The sequence below is a fragment of the Vulpes lagopus genome, chromosome 16 (assembly GCF_018345385.1).
Source record: "Vulpes lagopus strain Blue_001 chromosome 16, ASM1834538v1, whole genome shotgun sequence".
NCBI classification, from domain to species: Eukaryota; Metazoa; Chordata; class Mammalia; order Carnivora; family Canidae; genus Vulpes; species Vulpes lagopus.
This window is the reverse complement of record NC_054839.1, coordinates 4,062,579-4,074,996: the sequence shown is the minus strand read 5'-3', so window position 1 is coordinate 4,074,996 and position 12,418 is coordinate 4,062,579. Positions and strand designations below refer to the sequence as shown.

The following is a 12,418-nucleotide window of genomic DNA, read 5'->3' as shown; positions in this document are numbered from 1 at the left end:
GAACATGTGGAATGTGGTTATCATAACCTTTTTAACACAGAGATTCTAACACCTCATTCTAACAGGTGTGTCACTTCTAGGTTGATTCCCATTGATCACTCTCTCTCCTCCTTGTGGGTCCTATTTGTTTGGTTTCTTGTATATCTGGTCATTTTTTCTTGGATGCTAAATGTAGTGGATTTTGCCTTGTTGGGTACTGAATATTTTTAGACTTTTTTTTTGACAATTTTATTTATTTACTTGAGAGAGAGAGAGAGAACACAGAGAGGGAGAAGCAGGCTCCCTGTTGAGCAGGGAGCCTGACGAGGGGCTGGACCCTAGGACCCTGAGATCATGACCTGAGCCAGAGTCAGATGCTTAACTGACTGAACCACCCAGGTGCCCCTGAATATTTTTATATTTCTGTAAATACTCTTGAGCTCTGTTTGGGGGGGCATTGAAGTTATTTGGAAGCAGTTTGATTTTGAGTTTAATGTTTCTAGGTGGGAGTAAAGCAACATTCAGCTCAGGGCTCATATCCCCCTCTGGGCCCCTGCACAGTACCGCATTGATTAGGGGAAGGGAACTTATTTTATGCATCTAAATCCTATAAAAAGCATATATGTTTCAACCCAGAAATTTTACTAATAAATATTTAGCTTATTTACCTTAGATCCTTTAAAAAAACTAGTTTATCAAATATGCATTTGACACTAATGTATGCCTATAGATATAAATATTTAAAAATTAGACTTACACTGGGACTGGATAATTAATAAGATCCAGGGCAAAATGAATATGTGGGATTCTTCAATAATTATTAAAAATTCATGATGGTGACAGTAGAGCATTCAACCACATGCAGGATCCATTTAAGCATGACTACAGAGATCATGCACCCTCGGAATCAGCTCTGAGTTATAATATTTGTATGAGTTTTACCTAGAAATAGTAAATCAAAAAATAAAAGTAAAACAATTTCCTGGAGAGTTTGATTTAGTAGACCATGAAATTTCTATAAAATATAATGATTCAAATTTATGTTAGAAGATTTTTGAATTATAGTAGGTAACTGTTACAAGCTAGCACTGTGGAGTTTTTAGTTGTCGTATGCAACCACGCTGAAGGTAGCATTTATAGGATGGGAGATGAGTTTGGTAGGACCATGAAGGCTCTTCTCTATCTTGGATGCAATAAAGTGATAAAAGTTTATTCTTTGACAAAATTCAATGACAAATTATGTCTGTTTTAAAGCAGAAGTATCATGTGATCAAATCTGTATTTCAGAGAGATAATTGTGGTAAATGATTGAAGATTTTCTAGTAATCCTGTCTACAAATGAGGAAGACCGAAATAGTGAAATTTTTCCCTGTTCTTAATGTCTGTCCTTAGTTTTATTTCCACTGTCTGTGGACACCACTTCCCTTGAGTCATCCATCCTTTATATGTTCCTTACTTATAGGTTAGTTGGAGAACATTTAGCCCCATTTAGCCTCGTTTCTCAGCCTCTAAATTGGCATTGACGTTTTTATCCATGGACATTTGCAGTAAACCTTATGATAGTTCAAAATATTTTCTTTTTTTTCCCCCCTTTCTTTCAGTGTGCTCGGTATGATAATGCCTTCATCGCAGAGATCCTGATTGACAGAGGTGTCAATGTCAACCACCAGGATGAAGACTTTTGGACACCAATGCACATTGCCTGTGCTTGTGACAACCCTGATATTGTCCTGCTGCTTGTATTAGTAAGTAAAGCAACTCAGTTTATTACCATCTGAATGTTTGATGGTGTATAAAGTGCTTTATACTTTATTAATATTTCACAGTATGTAATACTTTAGTTGATAATATATATATATATACATATATATATGTCATCCTTAATTTTATTGGAGTTACAAGATAATTAGATACTAATGTTGTGGGTCAGAGTTCATCAAACAGATTGAGTGGATGTCATATGAAGCTCTACTCCTCTGACTTTTTTTCTGGGGAATTATATGCCTTAATACTGTGCAAGTGAGTCCTAACTAAAGTGGTTTCATAAGTGTTATTTCTTTCAATCCATTCTCTTAATTTTGAGCCAGTTAGGCATACAGTAATGAGATATGTCATCTTTTGAATCTTATTCTCTTGCTTACATCTAGTAAGTCCCTGTCTACAACATTTCTTTACAAGAAAGTGAAAACATGGGGCACCTGGGTGGCTCAGTGGTTGAGTGTGTGCCTTTGGCTCAGGTCATGATCTTGGGGTCCTGGAATTGAGTCCTGCATTGGGCTCCCCCTCTGCCTGTGTCTCTGCCTCTCTGTGTGTCTCTCATGAATAAATAAATAAAAGCTTAAAAAAAAAGAAAATGAAAACACTAGAGCTATTTGATGCTATTGCTTTCGATTATAGCTTAGACCTTGACATTGATCCTCACAACATATCTTAATTATTTTGGAACTGAGATTTGGGATTTTTTTTTCCAGAGGGTTTATCTCTGGTTTCTCAAACAAAGATTTTGAGAAATTATTTTTTAAAACATGCGCATCTCAGTGTCTGGTGATGGGGCTTTTCTTTGCCAGACAGGGTTGAGAAATAGAAACTGGTTTTATTTGAATGATCATGGAGTTAAATCTTTAGTTTTCAAATTAGCATGTTCATGATTCTGTAGTGCCTCTTTTCTCACATCATGTACAAAGTTGTATTTCTGATAGTTATGTTCTGTAATTACCTTCATTTACTAATCATTTTTTTTTATTTACTAATCATTTAATTTATATTTATTGATTACTATTTTTTATTACTATTTTTGACATAATTCCTGCCCTTGAGGAAATTAAAACTTATTCATTCATTCAAATATTTGTTGAATAACCACTCTGTTCTAGGTGCTATGCAGTGCAAAAAGACATTTATATTATAGAATATGGCAAAAACAAACAGGAGCAAGCCAAGTAAGGATACCACTGAGGCATTTGATTAGTGGATTAAGCAAGTCTGACTAGTCTCCTTGCCAATGTGTAATAGCCAGTCCAGCCATCTATCCACAGAATATCTTACTTTTAAATAAATATAGATGAAACACATTGTTATAAAAATTGTAATTCCTATAGGAATGTGTTCCTGTCAATAATATCAAAAGAAATACTTGTCTTATTTCCAGAATTAAATACCATTGTATTTGATTCAGTGCTGCATGCCCAATATTCTTTCCATTTTCCAAAGATTATTGATGAATGAGAAACTGGGTAGATACTTGAGTGCCTTCTTTCCTCTACTAAGAGAATCTGAGTGAACAAAAATAGCAAAAATCCCTGCCTCTTGGAGCTTACATTCTACTGGGGAGAAGCAGGAGAAAACAAATATGTAAATGAGTGAAATATACAGTATGTATATAGAGAGAACTATTAGAAGGACAGGAAGAGAGCAGTAGAGACTATTAAGGGGTGGCCACAAGTAGAAGGGGACACGTGAATCATAAACCACATGAAAATGTGGTCAAAACTGGAACAGGGCAGAGGGAAGAGCAGGGGCAAACTCTGTGGAGGCGTCTTGTGTTTGTGGGACAGCAAGGAGATCAGAGCAGCTGGAGGGTGACGAGAGGCAGGCAGTGGTGCTGAGCTAATCCCACCCTGGGGCAGGGTGTCAGAATTTTCTTTCACCCCAGGTGAATCAGGGATCCTTTGGAGGGTTTCGGGTGGAGAAGTGACATGATCTGACTTGTGTTTGAGAAGATCACTCTGACTGCTCTGTTGAGACCAGACAAAAGGAGGGAGGAGCGGCATGAGGGAGCATGTAGCAGTCTGTTTTCACCCCTCAGGTTAGACGTGGTGGAGGTGTGGGAGGTGACTGGCATTTGGATACTTTGAAGGTCAAGTTGTCTGTGTTTGGCATAGAATTGGATTTAGGGCTTGGCAGGAAGGACATGAATCACAGATAACTTCCACTTTTTGGTCTGAGGACCAGAGGGTTGGAATTTGTGTTAAAAGCATTTGAATCATCTTTTTCAAGTTTCTCAGGAAATCATTTTCTATAAGAACAATTTTCAGTGAGTTGAGAGATAATGATGTGTTTTAGCTTTCATTAAGTAGAGATGTGTGTGCATGTGTGTGTTGCCATTATAGAATGCACAGCGTTAGAACACTGCTATTGTAATTGTATCACAATGGTTTGTGTTTATGGAGTAGGCTTAGGCACTGTGAATGTTGTCAGTACTCTTTCCAAATGATCTCCAAACTCTAGGAGATACTAATAATTGACTTTTGTACAGCTTTTTCTATGTGTCTGATATCTTTCTACATGCTTTATAGAGATTAATTTACTTAGTCTTTATGAAACCCTATTACATATATGCTAGCTTTCTCTGCCTTGTGTAGGTGAGGGACAGATGCTCAGAGATGCCAGCCTATGTGCTGAGGACCAGAGAGTATTGGCAGAGACAGATTTAGTGTCATAACCTGAACTGCCAACCCCTCTGATCTGCTGTCATATTACTAATGATAGAATTTATATGAGCTAGAAGTCTCTAGAGCAGACTAGTAAAATCGTGATTCCCATGCAATATCTTACATTCCCCTTTAAAAGCACAGCTTGCAAACTGATTATTTAGAATTTGCAAGGAAAGTCAAGAAATATTACACATGCACTTGATTCTTGCTATTCACAGGAGGTAGGTTCTGTTACGCCACCGCAGACACTGAGTTAGTGAATGTTGAACCACGGCTCCTGGGGAAGTTCAGCATTCACTTCCTGCAAGGCCTCTGGTCACAACATATTTGTCAACAGATCTGTACGAACCTTGTTTTATATGTCTTTCTCTTTAAAGAGACCTTTAGAAACATATGCTGTTGATTCATAAACATTGACCTTGTGGCCAATAACCCTGTAACTCATGCCTGCAGAAAGCCTCACCACACACGGGTTTTTCTCCATAAAGTGCATCAATAGCCTTCTTGTACTTAGAAGCGGTAGGAAGCACTTCAGCATCATGCTTGGGGCTCATTTTAAACAACCAAATAGCCAACAAAAGGACAAAAATGTGAAAAATGTGACACTAAATAGACGATGATGAAGTCTTTATTTTCACTATGAAGGTGAAATAAGAAGGCATGGCATTGTCTTGTGGGACCTCCCTTGCAAACGTGTGCACTGGATGGCCAGAATTTTCACCACCCTGTGCACGTGCATGAATGATCCTGGAAGTGTAGCCCTAGTATTCATTTTGGTATTACAAAAAATTCAGGAAACAGACAAATTCGCAAGTGTGGAATCTGTGAATAATGAGGATCCATTGTTTTTATTACTAAGGATCCATTGCATTTACTACCAAGCAAAACAATTGATACTTTTTAGAATTTTAAGTGCAAAATAGAAATCATCTAAATCCAGTATATTTTAGGAGTTGAGTGGATCAAAAAATGATGAATTTCTGTGATAAATTTTCAAAATTTCAAACTTATTTTTTTCAAAAAAAGTCTCATTATTTTTAGTTTCCAGCACATAGTTGGATAGGGTTTTAGTGTTTCCTAGAAGTTTTACAGATATTTCACTGGACATGTAGAGCATTTTTATGATGTGAGCAATACACTTAGTATATAATACTTATTTTTATATAAAGAAATCTGTTATCAGAGAAGTTACATAAAAGAATAACATCTCAAATCTAAATGTTTGGGTTCTCCCCAAAATAAAATTTCAAGATGCTATTTTTTATATTTATATATAATTATGCGTGTATTTAATTATATATAATATACAGTATAATTATACACTTTGTCCCCTGAGAATTTTCTTCTACTTACTTTATTGTTGAGCATCTCACATATATACATTTTTAGTTTTCATTCTACATTATCTAGTCTTTAAAATAATTTCTAATTTGCTCCACATTCAAACACTGATATTCTATAACTCAAAATTATATCTAGTTTTTAAAAAAATAATTTCCAGGTAATTTGTGTTTCTCAGATTTTAAGAAACTTTTCTATTACTCAAGAATAAATCACAAAGCCTGATAAATGATTAACTCAAATTATGTCAGGTTTTATTCTCTCTAAAATCTTGATCTCATATTTATCCTGACATGTTTATGTATGTTTATTTCCAGCCTGTTGTATCAGTGCATATATACCATGACTAAGTGCTTACAAGATGTGCTCCAAATCTGCTCAATGCCTTGCTTGTGGAGGGGGGAGTGTAGGCTTGTCTTTGCTATATCTCTGCCATGGGACTGCTTAGGGAACGGTCTCTGAGTACACTTGCTCAGTTCTCCCATCTTTTCTTATTAGACTTTGGATAAAAGATTTGCATTTATTTCAGTTTTCTGATTTTCCACATCTGATTTTGCAGTGTGGCCACAGTTTCTACATTACTCTGCCCTGTGAGTGATTTCAAACCCGGCGCACATCTGCATGTTTTAACAGTCCATTGCATTTGGAACCATGGGAAACACATCCTTTTAATTTGATACTAATTATTTTGAAAGGAAAATAATCTGATTGAGTAAAACACTGTAGGATGCTTCTACTTGAGAAAATAATTTACCTGTCTTAGTGATAAATCAATCCTCTTAGACAGAATTTCTCTTTCTTACTGAAAAACTTTGGGAGGATATAATTTGATATTCCACATGTCCTGGAATTATTTAATAAGCCTTACTCCATAAAGAGTATCTATTCAATGTGGTTACAAGAGATGAGTAATGGATAACAGAAGGATAAAATGTCATTTTAATTAGTTTTATTTTTCAAATGGTGAATTAATTCTGTTCCATAGTACCAGGAGACCTTTCACGGTATTTTTACTCCTTGAAATCAGAAGGTGTAGGGAAAATTTTAGCAGATAGATAGTCATTTACCAAGTGAGGCTCAGCAATATCTTTATCATTGTTTCACTCCAGTAACAATGGAATGATTACTGGAAATTGCTCTGAATGTTTTCTCAATCCTTGGCCTTTTGCGAATGAACATCTGATGTTCATAATTTTTGTGCCTATTGGATGAAGTGCGTCATGGACTGTGTCTAATGTGCAGCATGGAACCAGATCATTTTAATGGGTGCTGCAGGTAACCACCAGAAGTGAATAATTCTGTCATAACCGAGATAGTAAATGATATTTCAAAAACATACTGCTTACTTTGTGTTAGGTAGCTTAGATTGATAGATCAAAACGAACTCCTTGCCAAACATTACTCATTAGTTGCTTAGACTATTCTTGGGTTAAACACTAGTATAAAAATTTCATATTGTTCAGTTATAATTTATCCTTTTTATCGCTTTGATTTGTTAAATACTAGGACATGAGATATGCCCTGCTATACACAACTGATGAATTTTTGAACCCTACATCTGAAACTAATGATATGTTTACTAACTGAATTTAAATTAAAAAATTAAATAAAAGTTAAATGACAAACCACAAAGAAAAGAAAAGGTGATATCCCTCCCTAGCAAATGAGCTATAAATCCAGATGGTTTAAGCCAAGTCTGATTTTCTAATAGGAGCTGTGGCAGAGGACGTGGCGTCATTATCAACATTTTATGTAAATGACCCCACGTGCAGAATTTAATCTCTTTCTTAGCAGATTCTCTTGCCTTCAGCTTCACTAACAAAGTAAGTTTTCAGGCTTGAATGCCTTCAGCTTCTACCTAACAAACTGTTGATTTTTTTTTTCCTATTTATTCACAGCCTTTGTTCTATTCTGAAAACTCATTTGTTTGCGTGCCTAAACTGAATTCTCCTTCATTCCCTCCAGACTCTACTAACTGCCACCTGTTGAAGGATTTCTCCATCACTTTTCCATCTCCCATTTCCATGGTTTTTCTATTGGACTTCTATAAATTCATAGTTATGTCGCAGGATCTTCCATCAATTAAAGAGCTAGGGAAAAACCCAATTAAATGTCTTTCCTGTAATTGCCGGGATATGTAAGTGCCCCACCCCATCATTTTTATAGTCAAGCTTCTCTGAAGAGCAGTATGCTTTTGCGGACCTACTTACCACCCCCCGGGCCACACTTCAGTGTGGTCAGGCTGCCTGCTGCCCATGCAAGGATCCCTTCGTGGTCCTTGCCAAGAACATTTTTGACATCGCTGTGATAGATATCATTGTTTATTCTACTTAAACTGTCTCACTAGATCTAAAGGCAAATGGGTCAAAGAAGAAAATTGGGCAAATATCTGTTTTTTTACTCAAGGTTATATTTTGGGGGCTGATCAAAGTAAGAAGTTCAAAGAAGCTACTCTGGCTTCTAAGCCCTGTTCATGGCCATTAAACTTAAGAGCCTCTTTGCTTTATTGAGGTATACTTGAAAAATTAGATTGCATATATCTTAAGTGTACAACATGATGCTTTGATAGAAGCATACTTTATGAAATGATGACAACAGTCAGGCTATTAACACATCCAGCACTTCACGTGGTGACTGGTAAATCTTTTTCTATTGTGATAAGAATGCTGAAGATCTACTGTCTTAGTGAAACTCAAGTGTACAGAACAATAGTATTGCTTACAGTCACCATGCTGGCCCTGGGCTCCTCAGAGCCTAATTATCTGTGACTGGAGGCTGGTACTCTGACCAGCAGCTCCCATCTCTGCCACCCCAGACCCGGGTAGCCACCTTTCTCCTGTCTGTTTCTATGAGTTTGACTTTTGTTGTTGTTCTTATATTGTGTTTTTGTAAACCTATCATTTCCTAAACCTTCCCATCACTAAAATCTATGGTAAAAATTCATCCTCACCTATGGTGGAAATTCTCACTCAATAGTCACAGTGATTAAGACCATAAAAGTATTTCAGAAAAGAGGCAATAATGGGTGCTTCATGATAAGTCTATAACTTGGCATAAAATTTGAAGAGTGGAGAACTAAATTACATACCTTTCATAGACATCTGGCAGAAATGAACCTTGAGTTTTCTCTCAGGCTTGGTAAGTTTGAGAAACACAAATTTCCACATCCAACATCTAAGGAAAACTTCCCTAGGCTTCCCTATTCATTTGTTTAAGCTCCCATTTTTAGTAAATTATATTGGCTCTTCAAAAGTTCTTTTCATGATAAATAACATTTTTATCTATATTTAAGACAATTGAAAAGATTTAACAATTTACATTAATATTGTAAAGCATTTAGATTTACTTACTTTCTGAATATTCTTTTAGTAAGATGTTTTATTTTTCTAGTTACAGAAGCAAATACGGAAAAACCAAAAGAATGTAAAAGTCATCCACAATCTTGCTGGTTAGATAGTCAGTGTTTCTGTTTTAGTACATGTCCTCCTATGTGGGTGAGCGTAGCACACATGTAATACTTGGATTTGTTTTATATGTATATATTGTCTTTTTTTTTACTTTTAAAGATATTTATTTATTTGAGAGAGAGAGAGTGTGAGCAGGGGCAGGGACAGAGGGAGAGAGTCCCTATTTAGCCAGGATCCAGACATGGGGCTCAATCCCAGGACCCTGAGATCATGACCTGAGCAGAAATCAAGAATCAGGCACCTAACTGACTGAGCCACCCAGGCATCCCACATACTGTCTCTTTTAAATGTCACAAAATTATTCCATGCTTTTAAATATTTTGTCCAAACATATATTTAGCAGCTGCATAGTGTTCCAGAGTTCAGATGCTGTAATACTTCTGGATAACCTTAGCTCTTTCCAGTTTCTCACACTTAGAAACCATGAGTAGTTTGTAACTTAAGAGAGCTGTTATTTTCAGTGGAACGTAGTTATCAGTTGTATTTCCTCCAGGAGTGAAGTGGAATGTGTTGAACTAAGAGACCTCTGAGGATGTATATGGATGTCTATATGTCTGGCTCTTTCTAAACTAGGTGCACTCAGCTGAAGGATTTTTCTAGCTACTACCAGCTGGAGTTCAGCAAATGAATTACACCATGATGCTCTGCTCTAGGATGCTCCTCTATGAGATAATGGGCCAATACTTCTGGAATGTTCCTAATAATGCAGAAGTTGGAAGACTGACAAAACAGTTACATCCAGAGCCCTAGCTGAGAAATGTTGTGCCATCATGGCCCTACTGTGATCTCACATGGGGCCTGGGCTACTGCTGTCTGGTCAGAGACACCTGGTAGGGTTTACTTAGTGAGAAGCACCACATAGCATTTCTGCTATGCTCCATTTCCTCCTCTGACCTTGTGTTCACTGCCACAGCTCAAGAGAGGCTTTGCCATGATGCAGTAGTGCCCCTTTGTGTACTGTAGCATGGGAGTCATTATACAACATGATTGACTTTCAATTTGAAATGCACCTGCCATGTAGATGGAAAAGGAAAAGAAAGTAAAAACCAGAAGCAGGACCTCTGTGTTAGTGGGTGCAGATGGAGGTGAAGGACATGTAAGAGAGATACATGGGGCTGGATGAAAAAGATGTAATGATAAAATAGTAAAAGATGGACTGAGTCTCATTTTCAGGTAGGTAGAGTTAACAATTTTAATGCAAAAAATAAGTCAGTCTATCAAATGTTGTGGAATTCAGAGGAAGAGGATTCTGATTGGAACCTGGCACAGTCCATTTTGGACAAGGGGGCAGGTAGAAAGTCAACTTCACGATATTGATGAGGGGACCCATATATTCTTTATTTGGTGACAACATGAATAAGGCTCAGAGTTCAGGATGGTGAGTTGTTGACAGTTTTGGGTTTTTCTTGGCTAAATGACTGTGATACATGGAGTCCCAGTAAAAGAGCTATCAGTCTCTAAATCAGTAGTATCTTGAGTAGCGGGAAATACCATGAAATTGCTATCTGTGAAATTGTCTCTTTCGAATATACGCTAAAGTGGAAGAAGAGTTACAAGCATTAGCCAGCCCATGGTGTGGAGAAACAAGGGCATGTGTTAGACAGGAGGCTTAAAACGACTCCCCCCAGGAGCTGATCACCAAGGTGAGATCTGAAGGAGGAGCCAGGTGTGTTAATCAGATGCAAGGGGAGGACAGAACATCCCAGACTGTTGAACAGCCTGTGTACAGACTCCTTGATGAGATGAGAAAGGGCAGGTCTAGAGGAGGCAAGGGCTCAACTGGAGAGAGTAGAAGGAGCATGACAAGGAGGAAGAGGTGGTTGGGACCCAGTCAGACACAAGGGGAACCTGGAATGGAACCAGCGATGAGCTATACATGAGGATGGGTAGGTATGTGATCAGATTGTCATGTGGAAATTATCTCCCTTAGCATAGTGACGTTAGCATTGCAGCTTCAGTGAGGGGAGATGAACGTTTGGACCAGGGTGGTAAAGGGCATGAGCAAGTATGGCAGATGGTTATAGAACAGTATAGATAATATAGTTCTGTTTTATAAGACATAACAATATATTCATATGATCATATATATATAGTTATATATATATATAGATATATATAGTTGTATATAAGTACAATGTAGATATTTTTGTAAAACTGATCTCATGGGACACCTGGATGGCTCAGTAGTTGAGCGTCTGCCTTTGGCTCATATTGTGATCCCGGGGTCCTGGGATCTAATCCCATGTTGGGCTTCCCACAGGGAACCTACTTCTTCTGCCTATGTCTCTGCCTCTCTGTGTGTTTGTCTCATGAATAAATAAATAAAATCTTAAAAAAAAACTGATCTCATAATATCCATTCCACTGTACAACCCATCATATTTATGTATTAACATGACAACTTACAAGGGTATATTAAAATTTATCTACTAGATGGTTGCTAATTTATCCTTTATATTACAATGAGAAAATTGAATACAGTGCCATCACAATTGCCTTAGAGATTTTTGTAAAATCTCTAAAATATTGGTTCCCATGAATATAATAAATTTAACCTTTAAAAGTAACTTCAAATGCTTTTAGAAACTTGTAATTTAAAATGGAAATTCTACCTATTGGAAAAAATAGCACATTTTAGCATGGCCCAGAATATAAAAGCATTTTAATGGGCTATTTATTACACTACAAGAAAATTCTGGAGGAAATATAGTTCATTAAACCAATATCAATTAAGTATTTACCCACTTTTAAGCACATTACATCTGTGATAAATTTAGTATGAGAGCAGTGTTTTGAAATTTTTATCTTTGTCTTTAGAATATTCCATTTCTAATGCTGGAAAATAGTTTATAATAGAAGTTCCCAACTATTTATTTATTTATTTATTTATTTATTTATTTATTTATTATTTTTTTCCAACACATCTTTTATAATTGGAAGATATGGATAGATAAGAAATATCTGTCATCCAAGTTCCTACAGTCACACTTAGAGACGATTTCATGATAACGTTGGTGTTAGAGTATGATTATTTCAATAGTAACTTAGTGCTGCTACATCTAGGCACTGCCCCATCAGACCACATACAGCCACTTACTGGAAGGTAGATACCTTGATTTTTGGTTCAAATTGTATTTTTCTCAGTTTTTATTCCTTGTAGATTGATGACTGGTGTCCGATGCAGATTTGTCCCATCTAT

At 36.7% G+C, this 12,418-nt stretch overlaps 1 protein-coding gene across 1 annotated transcript in view; it reads left to right on the top strand.

The window, feature by feature from the left end:
• The window catches only part of MYO16 (myosin XVI), a 451,497-nt gene that overhangs the window by 59,989 nt on the left and 379,090 nt on the right, over window positions 1-12,418 (top strand). Inside the window, exon 3 of the mRNA XM_041730888.1 lies at window positions 1,581-1,724. Within this exon, the coding sequence (XP_041586822.1) occupies window positions 1,581-1,724 (144 nt within the window). The remainder of the gene's footprint in view (window positions 1-1,580; window positions 1,725-12,418) is intronic.